This window comes from Callospermophilus lateralis, chromosome 5, assembly GCF_048772815.1.
Source record: "Callospermophilus lateralis isolate mCalLat2 chromosome 5, mCalLat2.hap1, whole genome shotgun sequence".
Lineage (NCBI taxonomy): Eukaryota > Metazoa > Chordata > Mammalia > Rodentia > Sciuridae > Callospermophilus > Callospermophilus lateralis.
In genome coordinates this window covers 38,066,378-38,091,204 of record NC_135309.1, presented here as the reverse complement: position 1 = coordinate 38,091,204, position 24,827 = coordinate 38,066,378, and the positions used below count along the sequence as shown (strand labels likewise).

At 39.2% G+C, this 24,827-nt stretch overlaps 1 protein-coding gene across 1 annotated transcript; it reads left to right on the top strand.

Annotated features, from left to right (window-relative positions):
• The first annotated feature begins 4,186 nt into the window (after positions 1–4,186).
• LOC143399068 (zinc finger protein 354A) lies at positions 4,187–24,699 on the top strand. The gene is made up of 5 exons (XM_076855795.2): positions 4,187–4,360; positions 5,333–5,418; positions 10,658–10,784; positions 11,276–11,374; positions 22,706–24,699. Exons 2-5 carry the CDS (start codon positions 5,386–5,388, stop codon positions 24,268–24,270), a joined length of 1,824 nt encoding a protein of 607 aa, XP_076711910.2. The 5' UTR covers positions 4,187–4,360; positions 5,333–5,385; the 3' UTR covers positions 24,271–24,699.
• The last annotated feature ends 128 nt before the right edge of the window (positions 24,700–24,827 follow it).

Genomic DNA, 24,827 nt, shown 5'->3' with positions numbered 1-24,827 from the left:
TATAGAAACCTTTAAGAACAGGGAACTACCTAATGGAGTATTGTTTCTGTAACTAGGGTACAATTATGAATAAATCTGCTACAAAGATTTGTGAGAGAAGAAAAGATAACATTAAGAAATGAAAAGGCAAGAAACAGACCAGGAGTGCATAGCCATTGTGTGTATAAGTGTGTGAGGGGAGATCTTACTTAGCCTTCAATTACTGTGACAAAATACCTGAGAAAAACCAACCTATAAAGAAAGATTTGCTTTGGCTCACAGTTTCAGAGGTTTCAGTCCATGGATGGTTCCACTATTGGTTTTGGGCTTGTGATAAGGCAAAAATCATAGCAGGGAGCATGTAGTGGAACAAAACTGCTCACCTCCTAATATCCAGGAAGCAAAGAGAAAAAAAGAGGAAGAGATTGGCTTCACAGTGTCTCCTTCAAGGGCAAGACACCAATGGCCTAACTTCCTCCCACTAACCCTAAGTATTCCACTACGTCCCAATAGTGCTAACAGTCTGAGGACTAAATCTTCAGCACATGGGCCTTTGGGATATTTCAGATCCAAGCCATACACCTGACAAAGGATTTTTAAATAACTCATAAATACAATTTTTAATAAGCAACTCAATAAAAACGGGCAGGAAAATATGGTGGAAGGGTAGATTGACTCTAATTTGGATCCCTAGAGAACTCTTTGGGCATATTTGATTATTGTTTCCTCCCCCATAGCTTTTCCCTGACAAATTTCATAGGTAAGAAGCACCCTCACATGCCTATTCAAGTCATCTGCATTAGCAATTTAACAAGCACTGCTAATGAATGTGTTTTGTTGTTATACATGGCTAGTGGTACTAATTCACCCCAGGCAAGCAGGCTCCTCGTGAACTGAATCCTAGAATTTGACCAATGATCTGTGCTGCCATCTAGAGAAAAAACACTGGTGTTGCAGATTAAGAGAAAGATAGGACCATAACTATTCTTTTATGACAGGTCAGGCTTTGAGATTTGGAAAAGTCCTAACTTTACTAATGGATCAATGTGAAGTATAATAAAAGAGAGAGAGATTAAGGAAATTTTTAATTTTTTCTGTAAGGAGGAATTATCATTAATTGAGACAGCCCCCTCTAATAATAATAATAATAATAATAATAATAATAATAGGGACTAGGAAATAGCTCAGTGGTAAAGTATGTGTTCAGCATGGTCAGAGCCCTAGTTTTAACCCAAAATGCAGAAAGAAAGGGAAAAACGGAGAAAGGGAGAAAGGAAGGAAGAGAGGAAGAGAGGAGAAAAGGAAGGAAGGAAGGAAGGAAGGAAGGAAGGAAGGAAGGAAGAAAGAGAGGAAGAACACCACCAGAAATGAACCTTAACTTAAACAGGACTTTGGATGATATTGACATGTCAATGTAGGTTATTCATTTGTAATAAATGCATTCCTCTGATGGAGGATATTAATTGGGGAGGGTATGTATGCATGTTGGGGGGTGGGTGCAGGTGGATCTGGGGACTGTCTCTAATTCCTGTTCAATTTTACTGTGGACTTAAAACTGCTCTAAGAAATAAAATGCAGGTGTTATTTTTTTATTTAAATGTGATCAAAACTGACTTAGGTCAGAAGACAAAATATCCAAGTTTAAATATGCTAAATTTGAAATGCCCAAAAGAGACACTTGCTAAAAATCTAATTTTAAACATGCTAAGTTTGAGATGCCTAAAACAGATACTTGTAAAAATATGAAGAGATACTATACTCTGGTTTTATATGTTATTTCTGTCAATTAACACTATAGTTTCGTGTATTAAAACTGTGATACTGTATTTAATAGAAAATTGCCTATAAAATATCATTGATACTATAAAAGTATTATTTTTAACTTATTAATTATAAATACGAGTCTTCCTGTGTTACCTAAGCTGACCTTGAACTTCTAGGCTCAAGGGATTCCTCCTGCTTCTGCCTTCCAAGCAGCTGGGACTACATGTGTGCACAACTGTGCTTGTCTCTTATGAATTATTTAGACTGAAAAAATTACCTAATTTTTTTTTGGTACCAGAGATTGAACCCATGAGTGCTTAATCACTGACCCACATCCCCAGCCCTTTTTAAAATATTTTATTTAGAGACAGGGTCTCTCTGAGTTACTCAGGCCTTGCTAAGTTGCTGAGGCTGGCTTTGAACTCACTATTGTTTTGCCTCAGCCTCCCAAAACACTGGGATTACTGGCATGTGCCAGCACACTGGGAAATTACCTAATTCTTAAAGGAATAAATAGAAGGGTTAACAGCTCATTTTACAACACAAATCCTAAGTACAGTATAAATTTTCTTTTCTATATTAAAAAAAACTTATTAATATGTTGTTTTGTACTATATTTTTTAAGATGTTGCCATTGGTGAACCTGGTAAAGTATACAGAAAATTTCTCTGATTATTTCTTACCACTGCATGTGCATCAACAACTATCTCCAAATAAAAGTTTAAGAAATAAGTTAATCAATGATCAAGGGAGTGGATAACAAGTAATGAGTTAACAAAATCCTTTCTTCTTCTTTGTAAAAGAATTTGATCTTGGATTAGTTTACTAGTTCCATTCCCATGGTAACCTACCAAGAAGCAAATTTCTTTATGGTTCTGATTGTCTTGGTAAATTGCTAAAAAAGATTCATCAGTTGCATTACATTGTTTATGATAAAAATGACTCCAGGTTGGTAAATTGTACCTGGACTGGTGAATGCCAAGCAAGGACACTAGAAACTGAACCACTGTATTCTTAGGCCATGTTAAGAGACATTGGATGTGGTAGGGGCTTAGGGCTTCAAAGTCAGTGTGAGTCTTCCTTCCTTGTATCTGAGCTGTCACCTGAAACATCAGAAAAAACAGCTGCTGGAAGAGCTGTGTGCACTTCTTAAACTACTGTCATTGAAAGGCAATGTCTAATACAGACTACCTGACATGCTTTACTCTTTATATGTATTTTTAAAATGAGTAACACAATATAATGGTGTGACATCAGGCAGGATGATGGCTGTTGGATCAGAAGATATTTCTGAATGCTTGGTCAGGAGGAGCATGGCTCAAAAGTCATATCTATCTGATCTTAGATTTAAGGTCCAACCTCTCATCTAAGCTTTCTTTCTTTTAAAATGCCTAGGTATGTTTGTTAACTGTTTTATTCTGTTTCCTCTTGCTATGATAAAATACCCATGGAGCAAAGCCTTTATGAGGTCCAGGGCACTTCCAAAGCAGGTTTCCTATGAAGAATTCTAATTTGTGTGTTTAGAGCAAAAAAAAAAAAAAAAAGACACAAGTTCTACAGAATCATATTTCTGGAAGAGGGGTGGTCACTTCAGCATATCTGACCAGTCCATGTGGGGTACCAGAGTTTGGATGTGGTTTGTCCTCCTGTGGTTTATGTGCTAGAGTTTAGTCAACAGTGGTGGTGTTGATTTGATGAAATCTCTAAGAATTACGTCATTGGAGGTGCTGCTTTCAGAAGCAATTAATGCTCTTGAGAGTGAGTTTATTCTCCCAAGAGTGGACTATTATAAAGCAAAGCCACCCATGTGCTGCTCTTTCTGCTTATGATTGTTTTCCTTCCCATTTCTCTACCATGCTATGATGAAGTCAAGGTGCCCTTTACCAAAGGTAAAACAGATAGTGCCAATAAAATCTTGGTCCTCCAGCTTCCAAATCCATGAATTAAATAATTATCTTTGCTTTATAAAGTATCCAGCATTAAGAATTTTGTTTTAGCATCAGAAAACAGACACTGTTTGCTCCCTACCGGCTAAAAGTTACTCCAAACCAATGATGTTAGGTTTGTTCACCCATGTTTTTTCAAATGGCTCGCAATAAGACTTGGCTCATAGCAGGCGTTCTGTATCCTTTCGATGAATAACTGCAATGGGTTGGTTCTTGGCCAGTGTCTGATGGCCACACCATCATTCACACACATGAAGAGTACGAGATGCTGCCCTCGATGAAGATTCACTTCTTGGAATCCAATATTCTTGGAGGGAATCAGCGAACCCCAGCACACTAGAGGGAGCACTCAACTGAGGTCTGGGAACCAGATAGGTTCAGCCAGCGCCTCGCCTCAAAAAATGCGGAGAACTACACTTCCCAGAATCCTCGAGTGTCAAGTGGACTTCATTTCCCAGAGGCGTTAGCGGCCAACCCTGTTCCACCAGCCCGGGATGCCTGGACCTTTGCGGCCGCGGAGTTTGCTGGTGGATGCGTGACGCCCGGGGCTGAGGTAGCCTGCCGGCAGGGTCCCGACGCCAGCCTGCTGGCGGGCGGGGCGGTTCCGGACCTTCCTGCCTGAGGAGCACCGCCCGGCGAGGCATCATCCCTGAAGCCACGAGCCTAGGGAGGTGAGCGGCAGAGGGCGGCGGGAGGCAGACCCGGGCCTCGGGAGGATGCGGCGCCCAGGCGTGGAGAACAGGCCCACGAGGTGCGCGGAGAAGCCTTTGTGGTTCGGGCAACACCCCAGCGCCTGTCCCCGCAAGCTGTCCCGCGACGTCGCCTCAAGCGTGTCAGGTGGTGCTCTTGGCCCGCGTTTGCGGCAGGCCCACCTCCTGCTAACCCAGGTCTGTCCACTGCGCGTTCCCTGCCCTACTCTGCCTTGCCCTGCCAGCGTTTGGTTTCCTGCCGGCCTCTTTGGAACGCGTGAGAAAATAAGCTTCGTCCCTATGGCTTCAGCACTGTGCGGTGGCAGACATCGTGATCTGTCTCACCGAAGAGACGGGTGCAGGGTGCCCCTATGGCACAATTAAGACTGGTACCCAAGTTTTTGGTTTCTGCGCTTGACCCCCTTCCCCCCATAGGAAAACCACTGTTTTCCTTTTCAGAAACAGCTTTCTCTAAAATCTGGGAATTGATTCATTGAAAGGAGACAGAGGAATTTGGGTAGAAATTTTGGAGGAAAAATTGCAAGTTGCACAATGAGGTTAGAGCGGATGCTCAAGGACCTGATTCCTGGCGCCATTCTCACTGGCTGTGTGAACTGGTGCACTCTGTCCTCACTTTTCTGACCTGTGAAACGGAGTGCTAGCAATGCCTGCTGACTATGTGGGATTGAACAGTGTAAGCCTGTTGGTGCCTGGCACCTGGTGAGGCTCAGTGAGTCCTGCTGCTGATGAAGTCCCATGTCTTTCTGAGTCTTGCTTCTGGAAAGCTACAGATGGGGCCCTGATCCAGGATGGCCCCAGCCCTTTTCTCTGATTTTGTCCACTCCCAGCTCCTGACTTTCCTCTCTGGGCACATGGGGGTCGAATTTCAGAGCTCCTGATTCTGAGGAGTGGAAAGCAGAGGGGGCTTTCTTGTGGTTCCTTTTCTTCTCTTAGATCTGCCTTCTGGAAACTGCACCCACCCTGGGGAGAAGAGCCCAAAAAAGGACATGGCTCCTGAGCAAAGGGAAGCAAGGTCCCAGGTGAGCTCATTGCCATCTCTGTTCTTAGTGGGTGGATTTTCCCCCTCCCACTTACAATATAACTTTTACCAGAATTTGGAGCACAAGTCCTTTGATCTTGGGGTAGCTGGTCCACCCTCACAGGTGGTGGATTCTGTAAGGAATACTGCCCATACTCACACATGTCTAGTGTACACTTTTTTCTTGTTAAACACATTTTTATTCATTAATCTCAATCCATTGTGTGATTACTAATTTGATAGGATTAGATGCCGCACTAGGGACAGAACAAACATGCAAACCTGATAAAATTCCTTTCTGGCCCTCCCTTCTTCACTCATTCTTGTCTTCCCTGCCCGCAAAATGCTTTTTCCCCCCTACCTCTGAGCAAGTGTTTTGCCTGTTACCAGTTTTTACTCTCAGGTCAACTGATCTTGACCTGCCATTCTCTCCTCTGTGTCAGGAAACTAAAGGAGGTACCCCATGCAGGTGACATAACCTTTGAACAAAAAATAGCTATGTTGCAGGGCACACAGTGACGAGGTCTTTTTCTCTGAAGGCAAAGAATATACTCCTCAGGAAGCTGCAGGAGGTTTCCATGAGGATCTTGTGAGATGTTGGTGATACAGAACCAGCACATGCTATGGTTGGGAAGTGGAGTCCTCAAAACAGACAGCCACATTTTAACTCAATTCCTTTGTTACTGTTTATGGGCCTTGGGCAAATAACTCCACCTATTAGTGCCTCACCTATAAAATCAAAATAACAGCTATGCCTACTTCCTTGGATAGATGAGAGGATGACATGCGTTAGTACATAAAAAGTGTTTGGATCAAGGCTGGGCACATAATAATTGCTTAGTGTATGCTTATTGTGGTAGCTGAATGATACTATATTTATAATAATATTAATTTCATGGATAGAAATTAGTAAAAAACTGGAGGTGGAGTGATTGCCTAGCTTTTTTATAAGGCCCTGGGTTTTATCCCCAGCATCATAAAATTTTTTTAATTATACAATGTTTCTGGGACCCAGAAAATACTAGTCCTTCCCACTTACCTTCATCTAACACTAACTAACAGTTGGTATTTCTTGAGTGTCCAACATGCTGGGGAATGTTCTGAGGGTTTTGCATTTGTTGTTTCTCATTCTCACAACAGCATGGCAGTTATCCCTATATAATTTGGATCAGTTATCTCCTATATAATATGGTCCCTAGATGCCCATATGTTTAAGACATGGCCCTTAACCTGTGGTACTATTAGGAGGCAGAGGAACTTTTAGGAAGTGGGATCTAGTAGGAGGAAGTTAGGTCACTGGAAGTGTGACCTGACTTGAAGCCCTTGAAGGGAATACTGGGACCCTGGCCTCCTCCTCTTTCTTTCTTTTTCTTCCCAGCTATAGGATGAATGGGCTTCCTCTCCTTCATGTTCACCACAGGCCCCAAAACAACAGGACTAAAGATGGACTGAAACTTCCAAAACTGTGAACCATAATAAACCACCTTAGGTGTTTGCTAGAGTAACTGAAAGCTGACTAAAACTTCCCCATTTTATAGACACAAGAAAAAACTGAGGCTCAAAGAAGACAAGTAACCCAAGTTCATTCTCAGGTACATCTGGCCTTCAATCCATGCTTGAACCAGCCACTTCTCTGGTATGTCATTCAGAGTATGGACAGACCCAGCTACCTGTTCCAGGGACCCGCAAACATGGTGGAGTTTCATTTTCTGAGGCTATGGCCAGGACCCACCATTGTATGTTCACCTGCTCTGTTTTCTTTAAGCCTTTCCCATTCTATTCGGACAGGGCCAAATTGTTCTACTGCCAAAAACTTTCTTCATCCCTGTGTGTAGGTGAATCCTCTTACTGCATCTCCCTATCCTCACCTGCTGCCCATGGGTTAGTATGGGATGTGGTACGTAAAACTCAGTGACAGGAACTTTAAGACCAGAGTGAGTGCTGGATTCACAACTGGAATACTTAAGTTATGGTCTTTCTGCTGCCACTAGTAAAAGCATATGATCTCAGTTCTTGGTTGCACTTGATTTTCCTTGTCTCTGAAATGAAGATTGAAGTAGAAGATGGCATATGCTCTTACCTGTCCTGCCAGTTTTGTTGTATTGCAGAATTAGAGATCTAACCCAGGACTCTTGCGTGTCAGACACTCTACCACTGAACTATACCCACAACCTCTACACAGCTGTCTTTCATTGTTCAAATCATTTAATGCATTTTCTTTGTGTACAATATGGATTGTAAATTCTTAGAGGGCAAAGATCATTTCTTATATTCCTTCCATATACCAATAAATTGTTTTTCTTGTCATATATTGCATGTTCATGGTATAAATTTCAGAGAATTAAAAAAAATATATATGAATAGTAAAAGTCAGTTTTTCCCACTATACTCTCGCAACATTGCTAGGATTGGCAGGACAGGGAGATTCCTCACCCACAGAGCAAGTAATGCTACAGAAGCAGACCCTGCTAGGTGTCCTTTAATTCAATTTTATATATATATATTTTTAGTTGTAAATGGAAACAATACCTTTATTTTATTTATTTATTTTTATGTGGTGCTGAGAATTGAACCCAGTGCCTCATACATATGAGGCAAGTGTTTTACCACTGAGCCATCACTCCAGCCTAATTTAATTTAATTTTGACACTGTCTTCCTGGGGATAACAGCTCTGAAAGACTTTCCCCAATTCAGTCAGCAGTTTAGGCCAGTTATGACCAACCAGATATTAATTAGTGTTCCCTGGCAACCCCTCCTTTATGAAATTGGTAGAGCAGTTCACAAAATTAATGAAACATGTACCAGCTTATTATAAAAATTATCACCAAAACAATAAAAAATAAGTTATCAGAAAGGATACAAATAAAGAGGTGCATCAAATGAAGTATGGTATGCCACCCTCAAAGAATTCTCCAAATCCTTTCTTTTCGAGTTTTTCTGGAGGCTCCATTAACACGGGCACTATATATTAAATCATTGGCCAATTTCACTATCAGCTCCTAGCTTTTGTCAGTTCTAAGCATACAAAAAGTCACTTGTCATTCATCACTTTTGAAGATTCTATGGATTTTAGGAGCTCCATGCCAAGAAATGGAATGAAGACCAAGTGTATATTTCATGATATCACATTTTAAAGAAAGTAAAGAGTCATTTGCTTCTACATCTAGAGATAACCATTGACAGCCCTTTGGTGTGTACCATAAAAATCATTTTTTATGTCCATTTATCTATGTGCATATGTATATGTATTTTATCTTAAATTTTTTATTCTAAAATGTACATACTGTATAATTTTAATCATTTTTGAGTGTATAATTCAGTGACATTTTAAGTGTATACATTCACATTGTTAAGGAACCATCATCACTATCCATCTCCATTGTAAATGATAACATAAAACAATAACTTGACTTTAAAGAAAATAAGATAACTTACTCTGAACCAAGTATGAGTGGCACAGAAACATGGATTCAAGTTGCCTGAATGACTTGTTCTGCTGTGGAAGAGATTACCTGAACTTATAGCCAATGAACAAAAGTCATGAATCAATATTTTTAAGAAATATGTTGGTGAGGCCAGTAGGTAGGTGAGCTGTAGCAGAAAGGGAAAGTTTTTCCTATAGGTATTGACTGTTGCAGCCTTCTTAGCTTTAGGGTTGGTGGAGACTAGAGGTCTGTTAAGCCGTTAATACATTTTAAGAGGTTTACCTAGGAGAATGTTAGGTGAGATACAAAAGTTTAAGTAAATGACTCTTTTTCTAAGTCCATAATGTAGCCCAAGCTAATTTTGACTCTCAACCTGCAACTTGCCATCTCTCCATAATCAGGATGTTCTCAGCTGAGGTCAGTCTGCTTGATCTTTAATATAGATGGCACTGGGGAATAAAACTGACTGATTTATGTTATACGCATATACAACTGTGTCACAATAAATTTGATTATTATGTATAATTATAATGCACCAATAAAAATTAATTCAAAATATAGATGTGGCTTCTTCAAAGAAATTCAGCTTCTTATATAGATTATCTCATTTATATATTTCCTAACCCTATGAGGTAGGCGTTGAGAAGCAGATGTACAGATTGACTAGGAATGGAGTCTAGGACAACCACTGGGTTTGGAATTCCATTTCTATCACTGATCAGCTGTGTGACTTTTTAAGGACAGATTTCTTATCCTTTTCATACTTTTTTTTTTTTTTTTTGGTAGAATGGGGACAATGATATTACCTTCTTAAGTTGTGGTGAAGATTAAATAGATTATACATAAAAGATTAACATAAAGCTTTAAGAGCAGTACTTTGCCCATAGAAAGCATTCAATAACTGACAGCTATTTTACTTTTTGTAATTACTATCTTCAATTCAAATAAGCAGACATTGCCTGTCTTAAGTTATTTAACCTAGTCTTCATCAATGAATATTTAGGTTTTTTCCATTTTTTGCTACTGCAAACACCATGATAAGTTTTCTTGTATGTGCAATTTTGTGTACTGTTCATTATAGTACAAATACAATCATTGTTAAATTAAGAATATAAACATTCCCGGGCTTTGTAATACGTATTATCAAATCTGTCAGATTGTTCTAATTAACACTCCCACTAATGGCCTTAATCCCTTTACACATCTTTTGTAGTGGTTAACACAAGGCCAGTGTGTTAGTCAGCTTTCCATTGATATTACAAAATACCAAGGTAATAAGCTTGTAAGGAGGAAATGTTTATTTAGGCTCATGGTTTCAGAGGTTCAGCCCATGGTTACTTAAGCCTGTCATTTTGGGCCTGTGGTAGAACATTACTTCATGACCAGAAGTGCATAGCAGAGGAAGCTGCTCACATCATGACTGTTGGAACATGGAGAGAGAGAAATAAGAAGGGGCCAAGGTCCCAAATCCCCTACAAGAGCTCACCCTATTGGCCTAACTTCCTTTCACTAGGCCACAACTCTTAAAGTTTCCACCACCTCCCAAAAGCATCTTGGGCTGGGAACCAAGCCTTTAACACCTGGGCCTTTGGGGGTCGCTCAAGATCCTAAGATATAGCAGCTACATTCATAATTCTTTCTGTTGGGTGTGTTTTTGTCACTGGATGAATATTCATTAAAGAAAAGACCTGGCACCTCGAGAACCTTAAATAGTATAAACAGGATTTCATGGTAGCCTGTCCTTCTCCATTTTCTCCATCTATATGCTGTGTGAGGGCTGGTCCTGGGAGAGCTGGAGTGGCTTGTTCTTACAGGTATCAGTGACTTTCGAGGATGTGGCTGTGCTCTTTACTCGGGATGAGTGGAAAAAGCTGGATCCTTCCCAGAGAAGCTTGTACCGGGAGGTGATGCTGGAGAACTATAGTAACCTGGCCTCACTGGGTAAGGAAACCCCCTCTGGACACAGTTCAGAAATTAGATTTCAGCACCTGCTTCCCTGAATAAAAGCTGTTGGTCATTAAAAAAGTTTAGCTGAGGTTTGCCTTATGATTATACAAATCATATCTTTGTAAATTAATATTGAGAACATGTTCCTCTTACAGGTATAGAATTGCCCTGTGTTTAGGAATGGAGGAGGTGATCTTGGTAACCATCACCTTCCTTCTATGTAATTACACATTAGAAGTTTCTTCATAGTTCAGGTATCATTTTCCCACTGTGATTGTTCTGTGGTGTTTGCAACTCTTGGCAGAAGGCTTCATCCAACCTCTGGACCTTCCACTTGCCTTTCCCATTTGTTTTTTCTAGGGGTCAGCAAACTTTATAAAAGACCAGGTAGTATAGGCTTTGTGGGCCACATGTAATCTCTGTAACAGATTGATCTTCGTTTTGTGTTGTTCTGAGTTTTTTTAATTTTAATTATTTTCTATTAGGAGGACTCCCATTTATCAAACCAAAGGTGATCTCCCTGTTGCAGAAGGGAGAAGATCCCTGGAAGGTAGAGAAAGAAAACCCTGGAGGCACCTCTCTTGGTGAGTGGGTAGCACAAAATATTACCATATGTTACTATTTATGTTTAAAGAATATTACGTGTTTGTGAAATATGCAAATAAGCACAGAGAGGAATCGCTGCAGGTATCAGTCTGGTTCAGAGAAAGGTGCAGCTTGGAGTGTGTTAATTGGGAAACTTCCTTTAGGGTTCTCAGGCCTCAAGAAGTTGATGGGGAAGGGAAAGCCCAGGCCCCTAGACATGAGCTTCTGCTTCTTTGCTCATAATCACTTCACAAAATGAATCTCTCTAGAGCTCTTTTTATTCTTTCCTGTTATTTCTGAAAAGTGCTGCATTTTATGTATTCATTCAACAAACAGTGTAATTTAAGGGATTATAAATAATTCATTCTAGCTGAAGCTGCAGGTATGAAAGAGACAAGGAAGACAATGAGATGGGAGGCTGTCTAAGGGCCACACTGTAAATGCTTTGGTACGGTTCTAAGAGATTTGAACTGTTCCTTGGATGACCAGAAATATTTAAAGAATTTAAGCAGAAGAACTTTTTTACCCCTGATATTTTAGAAAAATTGGTCTGAATCAGAAACAAATGCTCCTTAATAAAGGAATGGCTAAAGAAACAATGATGTGTCCTTACTCTGGCAAACGTTGTCACAGTTTAGAAAGAAAGAACACCCTAATGTGGATGGAGCTGCAAGGCACATCAAGGAATAAAGCAAGTTACAAAATATCACCATATGTTACTATTTATATTTAAAGAATATTAGATGTTTGTGAAATATGCAAATAAGCACTGAGAGGAAGGTTTGGAAAACACACAGAGTTACAAGGACACACCTTAACTGGTAACAGCAATTACTCTTGGAATGAATCTAATAAAAGAGGACTTTGTTTCCATGTAATGTTTTAATTTTCACAAAGAGAATATGTTCACGAAGTTCTCTTAATTAGAAGTTAATAAGAATGGTCTCTTAGGAGGCATTATTGAAGTGAGGCAAAACTAGAGTTGGAAGCCTCACAGAATTCATGGGAATTCAGGCAGGAAGCCAGTGGGCCTGGACTAGAGGCACCTGCTGTGAGGATCAGGGGACAGAGGAAGAGCCAGCTTGATAAGGGAGTCTGAGGAATTCAGTGTGGAATGGTTTTCATTTGAGATGTGAGTAACATACATGGGTAGAGGTTACAGGTGGGCAGTTGTGTAAGGGAGACAGACTGATTGGCACTCCAAGTAGAGGTCAAGGAACCCTCAGTTCAAAGGGGTAATTGTCACCTTGAGTTGACCAGGTAAAGGAACAGAGCAGAAAACAGAATCCTAGGAAACCAACATTTGAGAGATGGTTAAGAGAGAAAGGACTTTGTGAACAAACCTGAGGTTAAATTATCAGAAGAAAGAAACAGAAGAGGTGATTGTCATCCAAGAAAGGCTGGGGATCTGAGTTTGTGGAGGCATAGGAAGTGGTGTCAGGGAAGGTCTGGAGAAAGGTCAGTTCAAGCAAGAAGAGTAGAAGAAACTGCAGAAGACAGCAGATCCTGCTGAGCCCCGGCCCTGTAACAGGATTTGGTCTGAGAATTGGAGAGCCTGGGAAGGGCTGAAGAGTTGTGAGTTTCCTGGAGCTGCACAGGTTCACCCTCCACAGAAGCAGCTTCCAACTGACTTAGGGAGCCTGAGAACATAGAGAGGAGACACATAGGAGGCTACGTCAAGTCAGACGGTCAGAGACAGCCTCCCATGTCCCAGCCCAGGGAAGAAAGAGCACAGGACAGACTGCCTTGGTACAACCGTGCCCATGCTGGGGACTTCTCAATTAAGGTGACAATTTTTGAGATGGAAACCCAAGTTGTCTATCTTTTAACCGTCATTTTGGAGAAATAAATGAATTCTTTGGAAACTGCCAGAAACCACCCCAAAATAAACAGAGAGCTCAGATAGCAGGGAAACTTTGGAGTTAGGAGGCATCAATCTGGCTATTATATGAGGCCTGACTCTGGTGGGAAAGATCAGAGAAAGAGGAGAAAGAATCATAACCTGTGATTAGGAGAAATCACCTGCCTTGGGAGCTTCTGAAGGAGGAGTGAGTCTCCTTCATGAGAAAGGTAAGTGTGAGTGAGATTAGACTGAGTACCAAGATTCAGGGCTGTTCAGAGAGAGGCTGGGCACTCACCTCTCAACTCACCCCTTCTCAGCTTCAGAAGACAGCCTTGAAGGAAAGCTGTGAGTGATCACTAAGTACAATGAAGGACATCAAAACTATTTTCTGTGCTGTTACCCTCTACCCCATGGGGTGGACTTCCTCTTTTTGGTGAAAGGTAGACATGAGGTGGTAGTCCTAGGGGAGCTGATGTGTGGTGTGGATGTGTTACACCTCTGGTGAGGCACCCATGTCCCTGGATTATGGTGTCCTCTGAACAGCCCTTCCCAAAAGAAGCTCACTCCCCAAGAGCACAGTTGAAGGACCTAGATGTTTTTGGAAGTACCTACTATTATAATTAACTTTCAACCAGAACCAAAATCCTAACCCTTGAAAAACCAGTTACAGAAAAGCTCATGCTCTGAGAGCAGGATTCCCTAGAACCTCCAATAGCCTCAGAATGCACTTTTACAAAGTTATTTTTCAATTCAGAACTGTTAATAAATAGGAACAATGCCCCCCTCCAAAAAAAAACAACAAAAAAAAAATTATGAGAAAAACAACCTGTGTCATCCCTGGCTTTCTAAGTTTAAGTTAAAAGACAGGAAGATATGGCTCAAAGGGTCTGCATCTCTGATTTGGGTCTCTTGCTTAGAATATGAACCAAAAACATAATCATTTGAGGTTGTGCTTTTCTAGAATAGTTGTACTAAGAATAATGGAGTTAAACTTGTTTGTACAGCTCATAAGTTTGGTTCCCACCCAAATGTAAAAATATTAGATTCCATGCAGTGAAAGATAATATTTTCTTCCCATTGTTTCCAATTCTTTTGTCCTCTCAAAGCAAGAAGCCATCTAAGATGGACTGAAATGCAGGGTGGTCACCTCGAGTGTTACCTGCTATGCTCTAGTAAGGTTTGCCTGGGCAGCATCTGCCTGAAGGAAAGGCATCTTTTCCTGATTTGCACAAGCTGCTATACAGATTAGCAGCAGCCCTACCAAAGTGGCATGCAATGGTTTTAAAAAGTGACTTCTTATACAGTATCAGTGGAGTCACAATACTCTGCAGCCCTGTTTAATATGTATGAATTAGTGCTGTTGCTGTCCCCCTGCCCTCCAACAAAGACCCATACATGGGCCCTCTACCTCCCCCTGCTGCCATCAACTTCTCTTTCCTTTGTAGCTATCAAAAGGATCTTTTTAAAAAGTAAATAATGTCAAATTGCTGCATGCTCAAAGCCTTTAGAGGATTCCATTCCATGGAGTACAATCAAGAATCTTCATTATGGCCTTTAGAGACCTATAATGGTCTAGCCTCTTGACCTTCATCTACTTCTTCTCTGCCCTTTATGCAAGGACTCTAATCATCCTGGCTCTCATCTCTTTTTTTGCACATACTTTTCCTGTCTGATACCCATTCTTTTTCCTGATGACCGCATGCATGCATGATTCATTTCCTCATGTCCCACAGGTTTCTTCCCCTCAGCATGCTTATCACTGCATAATAGTACATATTTATATATGATCTGTCTCTTTCTTTGCATTGTTAGCTCCCTTATGAAGAATTGCCTCTTTCATTCATTCCCACTTTCCTATTGTCTAAAATAGTGGCTGGCCAGAGTAGACGTCCAGCTTTATGGTAAATGCAGAAATGACTAAGACTAGGTTAGTTCTGATGGACATAGAAAGAAGCAAGCCAATTCCAAAGATATCTGGAAAGTAAAAATAGGACTTAGAGATGGAATTGATAAGGAAAATAAAGGAGATGGAATTGTTAGGGATACTTGCTTAGTTGGTGGCTCGTTCTGGAAAGAACAAAATATCATTCACTGGAAGGAGATCGAGTATGGGAGATGGTATGAATTTGGTTTGGAATTAATTAAATTGAATTGTCTTTAGTTGGCCCAGTTATCCAACTGGAGATGTCAGGACTGAGTATGAAATGTAAATTTGCAAGAACCTGGTCCATAGAGGATAATTAAAACAGTGAGTGAGGTTAAGATAGCCTAGGGAGAAGGCTCAGGTTACAGTAAGAGGAAAAAAGAGGCTACGGTGAGCCACATTGAAGTCTTAGTGATGTTAGGTGGTAGGGGCAGAAGCATTTCAAGTAGTCAGGTAGAGAAGAATGAATCCATAGGGAGGTCAAGTATAGGTGTACTGAAGAAGTAAATTGGCGAGAGTTTGGTACCACCAAAGGCAAGATGCATAATAGAATGGTAGCAGTAGAAATAAGAAGTGGATAGATTTGGAATATATTATATGGTAGAATAAAAAAGTCTTGGTAGTTGATGAGATGATGGGAACAAGAGGCTGCCTCTTGAGGATTTGATTGAGAATAGTGCCATTTATAGAATCAGAGGATTAAACAGGTTGGATGAAGTGATCATGAATCTGGTTCTAGGCATATTAACTTTGAGGTGTCATTAAGGCATCTGAGTTGCTGTTTTGAGTAGATAATCTGGAAGTGTGTATGACAAGTAGAGACTTCTTGCCTAGAATATAAGTTTGTAATTGAAGCTAGCCAGTGGAAAAAAACAAAGAGAGAAAAGTTTGGTGGCCAGAAACTAAGCCCTAAGGAACTCTATGAATTAAAAGAGCAGGTAGAGAAAACTGATGGTACAAAGAAGATTGTAGCTCAAGAAAAATGAGCCACAACATGAAGCAAAGTATGGGGTCACCATAGCTTAGGAGGAGAGTGTCCCAAGGAAAGCAAGGGATTGTTGTCAGGTATTTCTAGAAGTAAGTTAGGTGAGAATCGAAGAAAGTGTCTTGTCCTAGCCACATGGAGGTCTTAGTGGCATTAGGTGGTAGGAGCAGAAAGCCAGAGTGGATATGATGAAGGGTGAGTGAGAGGTAGCAATGGATAAATGTAGAATACACTACATATAGGAATATATTTAGATAAAAGTAGTATATAATACACCTTATTCTGCCCCTTTCACTTGGTGCATATTAAAACTTTTTCTTGTTCGCTACACAGAGAGCTTCCTCATTCTGGGCTGGCTCTACGCCAGCTTTCTTCTCCACTGGGAAAACATCTGGACTTGATTACATGCAGTTTTGGGTAATGATAGCCAGCAGGTCCACTTGAGATTAGGATTTTATCAATGTTATTAGCAATGTGGGAAATTATTTAAGCTATACCTTTATCAAGTGCCAATGTAAAGTTTTGATGTATTAAAATTAGTGTTAGCCCAAAGATTCATCAAAGTAATCTAGTTGAATAAACTTTGGTGTATACACATAGTGAAATTCTCTGCAGCTGTATAAAGAAATAAAGATGATCTCTGTAAATTCCACTGTCATCTAAGAAGGGGCCGAGGAAGTACAAAAAAAAAAAAGTAGGTATGTTATATATGTACTTACAATTTTTTAAAAAAGATAGATACAGGAAAAAAAGGATAAAAGCAGATCAATAAAAATGGTTTTATAAGGTAAAGGAAATAAGAGGATGACGGGATTAGGAATAGAATCTAGATTTTTTTTTAAGATATCTTTTCTTAATTTGACTTTGGAAATACAAAGACATTTCAAAAAATTATAAAGTAAAATTTAAAAATGAAAAAGTATCCCCCAGATGTTGAGAGCAAAATGAAACAAATGACCCTAATTGTGTTTCAGGTTGGTTAGTTTAGCAATATAGATAATTATTTCAAATTCCTTTACATCACAGCAATTTCATTTATTTGTAGTTTATATCCTAAGGACAAAAATAATTACAAACAATAGTGTGCATTTCAGTGACAGCGATAAGTGTAACTTTGACACACTTATGCATGAAACAATTGATGTCTGAGGTCTCCTGTAGCATAATTTATTGGAAGAGAGGTAAGGGTTTATATTATTGTGCTATGGCTGTAGAAATTACCACAGACCAATTGGCTTAAAACAACAGAAATGTATTGTCTCACAGTTCTGGAGGCCCAAAGTCAAGGTACTGGCAGAACCCTACTCCTTCTGAAACTAGGTTTTTCCCTCCTTGCCTCTTCCTAGCTCATAGTGTTGCCTGCAGTCCTTGGTAATCCTTGGCTCCTGGCTGCATCAGTCCTAACTCCTCTACCTTCACATTGCATCCTCATTTTTCTGTCATGAATTTCTGAAAAATGGCCAGATTTTGCCAGTTTCCAAGGACAGTAGTCATATTGGATTCAGGACCACCATAATGTCCTCATCTTAATTTGATCAAATCTATAGAGACCCTATTTCCAAACAAGGTTACCTTCTCAAGTACTAGAAATTAGGACTGTAACATATTTGGGGGATGTGACAAATCAACCCATTATAATATATAGATGGAACAGTATTAATGGTGGTTGAAACTTGTTTGAAGATTCATTGTACAATTTTCTCTTTTATATTGCTGCAAAATTTCCACAATTAAATTTTTTTTAAATTAGTTACCAACCATACAATTTCTAGAATGTTTCTCTTTTCCAGAAACATAAACATCTGGAGGATGTTTACAAATGTGCCATTCTACCCTCTATCATGGTGATATATATAATTCCCTGCATATAGCTCCCTCATTCTCTAATTCTAGAAACTTTGTGAGACTGCAAATACAAGCAACATTTTTATAGAAATGACTTGGATCATTTTATGAATCTAGCTGAAGAATAAGGTGGGGAAGGACACTTCAGGAAATAAATCTGGAAGGTTGACTTGGGTTCAAAGACTAGTGATGACTTCACCCCCCATCTATCCTATGACTGGTCTTTTAAAGTCTCATCTTAGATATCAGAAAACTCTAAACAGTATCTGCATCCCTTGCCTACCTGCACCCACCACCATCTAAGGATAGTTTTGATGGTGGTCTAAGCTCACGTTTGCATCCGTTTCTACCTTGCATGTTTGTTGTAGAAATTATCACATTGTGTTGTAATTGTCTATTCATTTTTTCATTTCTATGCCAAACTATAAACTCTTTGAAGAAATGAACGGTTTCTTTTTACTACAGGATCTGTAGTATACTGTAGATTACCAGTACCTAGGTTATAGCCTAACACATACTAGGTATCTTTTAACTATTTGATAAATGCATAAAGTAAGGAGCAATGAATACTCTTTGAAATAGCAAGAGGAGCTTTCTGTATTAAAAAGTAAATCCAGTGGGAAATAATACTAGAAAGGTGAGATACTGGGGTCAAAGGAACAAACTGAAGGTCAGAAGCAATAGTCACTGTAGAGTTAAGAAAATTCTGATCTTGGGTGGATCAGTGATGGCTGTTGGAGGCCTTTCACCTAATGGATTTAAGAGAATTTGGTGACTGCCTAGACTTGAAATGCAGGGGAAAGAAGATTTCAAGATGAAACCAAAATTTATAGAAAAAAATCATTGAAACGGTTATGATGTCATTTTGAACGGGGAAACGTAGGGGAAAAAAGCTTTGAAAAGGAATTGTTTTGGTAAAACCCAATGTTCAAGAACCAGCTGCCAAGATGGAAGGTGCCAAAAGATGAAAGAACAAGCCAGACTGACACAGGATTGCACCAAGTGCAATTTATTAAGGACTTACAAACAGAAGTGTGCTTTGGGTGGCAGCAAGGCAGAAAGATGTCCATACCCTGAGGAAAGGGAGTATATACTAGGCAAAAATGTCCTGTGTCTACCTGAAATTTACCTGAACTTTCTCAAAACTATTAACATGTTTAACTACAGTTAAGAAACAGTTCAGTGGCAGTGGCAGGCTAGAAAGAGAAAATTCAGGGTTGTCCTTCACATAGGAGGTGTGGGGATGGAGAGAAGATTGAAGAGACACTCTCAATATGGGAAGAGCCCTGGGAGGATAATCTAGACCTAGTGACAGGAACTCATCATGGCGGTGGTCATTAGCAAGATCATTCTGAGTTCTAAACTTCTAGCCTAAGTTTTAACCTTATTCATGAGTTAGCGCAGGCCTGTGCTTGATTTTTGGAACAGAAGTTGAACTGCACCTTAGGAGACATACTTGTAGAGCTGTAGCAAATTCTGAGTGGATCATGAGGAAGTTAGGATGTCCTCAATTAAGACTCATATCTGTTTCAGTGGAAAATATGAGACTAAGGCATTGGCACTTTAGTGCTAGGATGAGTTTACCACAATTGATATGGACTCTTGTAGCAATAATTACTTTCATTACAAATAAAAATGTCCATGTCTCATTTTCCTTATTCTCCTCTAAACCAAACTTTCAAAAACATTTTCCAAGCTGGGGATGGAACCACCATTTGACCCAGCTATTCCCCTTCTCGGACTATACCCAAAAGACCTAAAAAAGAGCAAACTACAGGGACACAGCCACATCAATGTTTATAGCAGCACAATACACAATAGCTAGAATGTGGAACCAACCTAGATGCCCTTCAATAGATGAATGGATTAAAAAATGTGGCATTTATACACAATGGAATATTACTCAGCACTAAAAAAATAACAAGATCATGGCATTTGCAGGCAAATGGATGGCATTAGAGCAGATTATGCTAAGTGAAGTTATCCAATCCCTAAAAAACAAATGCCGAATGTCTTCTCTGATATAAGGGGGTTGACTCAAATGGGATAGGGAGGAAGAGCCTGAGAAGAAGACTACCACTAAATAGGGAAGAGAGGTGGGAGGGCAAAAAGAGGGAGAAGGGGAGTTGCACGGAAGATGGAAGGAGAACCTCATTGTTATACAGAATACATATATGATGTTGTGATGAGAAAAAGAAAAAAAAAGTGTGTCACATTAGATTGGATAGAGAGAAAGGATGGGAGAGAAGGGGAGGAGTAGGGAGGATAGGAAGGGCAGCAGAATAGAATAGACAATATGATTGATGTATGTACATTCCATGTATGTATTATATGTCAGAATACATTCTGCTGTCATGTATGACTAAAAAAAAATAAAAACAAATCTTATGGTTAAAAAAAAAAAAACATTTTCCATTTGTTGTTTTTGCTTTCTCACTTGCCATTGTTTCCTCTGTATACTCCAGTAGGACCTTGTTCCTTACTATTTCACTAAAAGCACTGTACTAAGCTCTACACTGCCTCCATCTTGCCCACAATCAGGGTTTTTAGTCCTGAAGGTATTTGCCGCAATTGATTATTCACTCCTTCCTGGAGTACTTTTTATTCTCTTTGGCTTCTGGAACATCATACTGTCCTGATTTTTTTCTTAACTTCTGAATGTTGCAATAATCAAGTAATTTCTCTCCATTCTTTATCTTTAAATAAAATCTGTATGTGGATATATCCTACATGTATATCTTCAGCTCTGACCATTTCCCAGCTCTCCAAAATAATCTATACAACTGACTATTTCATTGTCTCCCTTCAGTGCCTGCTAAGTCATAAGGCAGAGTTTTTGCTGTTACCTTAAGCTAGAATCCAGAGTGCAAAATCTTACTGCTTTCTTCCCAGCACATGTACAAACCTATAAACAATGCCAATAAACACAGGGGAAAGTGTTCCCAATGCTTTAGGCCCAGATAAGGAAGTAAAATCTGATTGTTTAATTTAGTATATCTTAGGTCAATAGGAACTAGGAAAACATTAAGCAGAGAATTTAAAAATTCTCTTTCCCTTATAATAAGCACCAAAAGTATGGGTGTGGGTGAATATAAAACCAGTCAAGGAGGATGTGCTATATGAGAAGAATTCAATACCTTTAGGAATACTGTTTTAAAGAGGGAAGAGAAGAAGAGTTATTCATGAAGAAAACTGAGAAAGAGAAAAGTAAAATATATAATGTTCACTAAGCAGAAAAAAAATGTGTGAATGTGAGAAAGATGAGAAAGCAAAAGTCAAATAGGAATCTCAAACATAGTAAGAAGCAAGAATCAGCCAGGTATGGTAGCACATGCCTCTAATCCCAGTGGCTTGGGAGGCTGAGTCAGAAGGATCACAAGTTCAAAGCCAGCCTCAGCAAAAGCAAGGTGCTGAGCAACTCAGTGAGACCCTTTCTCTAAATAAATACAAAAAATAGGGCTGGGGCTGGGGCTCAGTGGTTAAGTGCCCCTGAGTTCAATCCCTGGTACCTCCACTTCCAAAAAAAGAGAAGCAGCAGCAAGAATCCCTTCAAACAATGTCTAGCCCAGGGAAAAATGACAAACTACAAGCACAACCATTTTTCTGACAAAATTTAATATTTACTGAATTGTATTTTTACCAATTGAAATATTTACTAAATTCTGGTCTTTGCCATTTTTCATGTTCTCCCTGCTTTACATTTTTATATTCTTGCCTGCTGTTGATCTTGGACTCTTTTCAACCCTCCCTGCATAGCTTTTCTTGCTTGATGCACGAGCTGCCTTTCCAGCTCACAACCCTTGGCCTCATGCCTACATTGTGGCACCTCTCTAAATTAACTCAGTAATGCTGTGCGAACTGGCCCTCCCTGACCACCCATGTGCTGTCCTGAAAAGCAGTTTCTACAAGGGGCTTAAAATATTTGTATGTGAATGTATAATATATGAAATTAGCATATACAAATATCTAACATTCTATAAACTAGGAATATGTAAATAATTAAGAAAGATTAATAAAACAAGTTTTGTGTAGAATTGAGTTGCTATCAAGAGGATCTATAGGAAGATAGGATGTGCTGATCTGCTTATGAAGAACACTTAGAAAAGTAAAGTGATCTATAAGGAGAGAAATATAGAAAGATACATAATACAATATGTATGTATATACATACAATGTGTATATAGTGTATGTGTATATATATGTATATATATGTGGGTATGTATGTGTCTAAACACTCTAGTAAGTGCTAGGATAAGGGGAACAGAATATGAAAGTTCAGAGTCAAGCAAGGACTCATAGAGTTAGCTTTTGAACTCAATCTGAAGGATACAAAGGAATTTGGGCATAACAAAAGAAAGAAAACTTTACAGATCAGGAATACTTACACAAAGAAAAGGAATGTTGAGATGATACTTTAGGAGTTCTTCATGCGCTTTGGATTCTGATCCTAGACTGCACTTTCTAATTCATGTTCCCCTTTTGATATCTTCTGTCTCACTCTCTTTAAATGGGTTCATTTTATTCATTTCTTTCATACCTTGTACTTCTACTCCATTGATTTTTTTCCTATACTACCTAACTCTCCTATTTTTTTCTCTTCCTATATTTTTTGCCAGATACCAGGACCTTCTTTAATAACATCAATATATATTGGTTCCACATTTGATCCAAAGAGCCAACTTCTGTGATATTACATGAGTCATCTTCAATTTCTTTTTTTTTTCCCCCTCCAGCATGGAAGAGCCATCATAAGACCACAAAGTCAACTCAAACACAAGACTCTTCATTTCAGAGATTGATAATGATCGGATCCAGAAGGAATGGACTTGGACCCTTGGACTTGAAATCAGAAAAATCTTGCATATATGAAGGCAAATTAGAGAAAAAACAGGATAAAAAGGAAATTTTTCAGATAGTTTCGGTCACCCACAAAAAAACCTTAATTGTAGAAAGAAGCCATAAAAATGTTGAATTTAGCCAGAACTTCAACCCAAAGTCAGTAGTTGTTAGGCAACAGATAGTTCCCAGAGAGAAACCACCACCAAAATGTGAAAAAAAAGGAAACACTTTGAAACATAATTCAAATTTACCTAATCAGCCAAAAATGACAGCAGATAAACGCTATCAATGTAGTATGTGTGAGAAAACCTTCATTAATACTTCATCCCTTCGTAAACATGAGAAAAATCATAGTGGAGAGAAATTATTTAAATGTAAAGAATGTTCCAAAGCCTTTAGCCAAAGTTCAGCTCTTATTCAACATCAAATAACTCATACCGGAGAGAAACCTTACATATGTAAAGAATGTGGGAAAGCCTTCACTCTCAGTACATCCCTGTATAAGCATCTAAGAACCCATACTGTGGAGAAATCCTATAGATGTAAGGAATGTGGTAAGTCCTTCAGCCGAAGGTCAGGGCTTTTTATACATCAGAAAATCCATGCTGGAGAAAACCCTTATAAATATAATCCAGGTAGGAAAGCATCTGGTTGCAACACATCCCTTCCTGGTCAAAGAGTTCATCCCAGAAAGAAGTCCTATTTGTGTAACGAATGTGGCAACACCTTTAAATCTAGTTCATCCCTTCGTTATCATCAGAGAATTCACACCGGAGAGAAACCTTTCAAATGTGGTGAATGTGGGAGAGCCTTTAGTCAGAGTGCATCACTTATTCAACATGAACGAATTCACACTGGAGAAAAGCCCTATCGATGTAATGAATGTGGAAAAGGCTTCACTTCTATTTCACGACTCAATAGACATCGAATAATCCATACTGGTGAGAAGTTTTATAATTGTAATGAATGTGGCAAGGCCTTAAGTTCCCATTCAACTCTTATCATTCATGAGAGAATTCACACCGGAGAGAAACCATGTAAATGTAAAGTGTGTGGGAAAGCCTTCAGGCAGAGTTCAGCTCTCATTCAGCATCAGAGAATGCACACTGGAGAAAGACCCTACAAATGCAATGAGTGTGGGAAAACATTCAGGTGTAACTCATCCCTTAGTAATCATCAGAGAATCCATACTGGAGAGAAACCCTATCGATGTGGGGAATGTGGGATGTCATTTGGCCAAAGTTCAGCCCTTATTCAACATCGAAGGATTCATACAGGAGAGAAACCCTTTAAATGTAACACATGTGGGAAAACTTTTAGACAAAGCTCCTCACGTATTGCACACCAGAGAATTCATACAGGGGAGAAACCCTATGAGTGCAACACATGTGGGAAACTTTTCAACCACAGGTCATCCCTTACTAATCACTATAAAATCCATATGGAAGAAGAACCCTAGAAAGTAGATTTGCATGTGTAAAAGCCTAAAACCAAAGCTCATCAGAGAATACATACTTCAAGAGTGATGTAATAGATATTGAAAAAGCCTATAATCATTTAGTGCCCATTAGCTATCAAATCCCATGGACAAATCTTGATTATGTAATAGCTAAAAGGAAAGCAATCATGCCTGTCACTTTTTAAAATAACCTGAGAATTCATAAGTGGAGACACTAACTTTGGGCATTTGTAAAATAAAAGGTGTTTGATTTTCCTCTTTCCTACAGCAGTGTAGTCTAGCTATCACATGTGATCATCATAAACATCAAGTGGGTAGGGATTTCTCTGGTTTTCTCATAAAAACACCAAATTCTACACTGGTGATATTTTTTATAACATTTTAGTAGCATATGACTGAATGAATCAAAGAAATTATACATTTTTAATGAAAAGAACCAAAATAAAAGATTAAAATAAACTCTCAGTCTCTGGGGTTTATCCTTTTCTTAATGTCAAAATTGGCGCATGGATTTCATTTAAAATAAAAAAGATTTTAGGGGCTGGGATTGTGGCGTA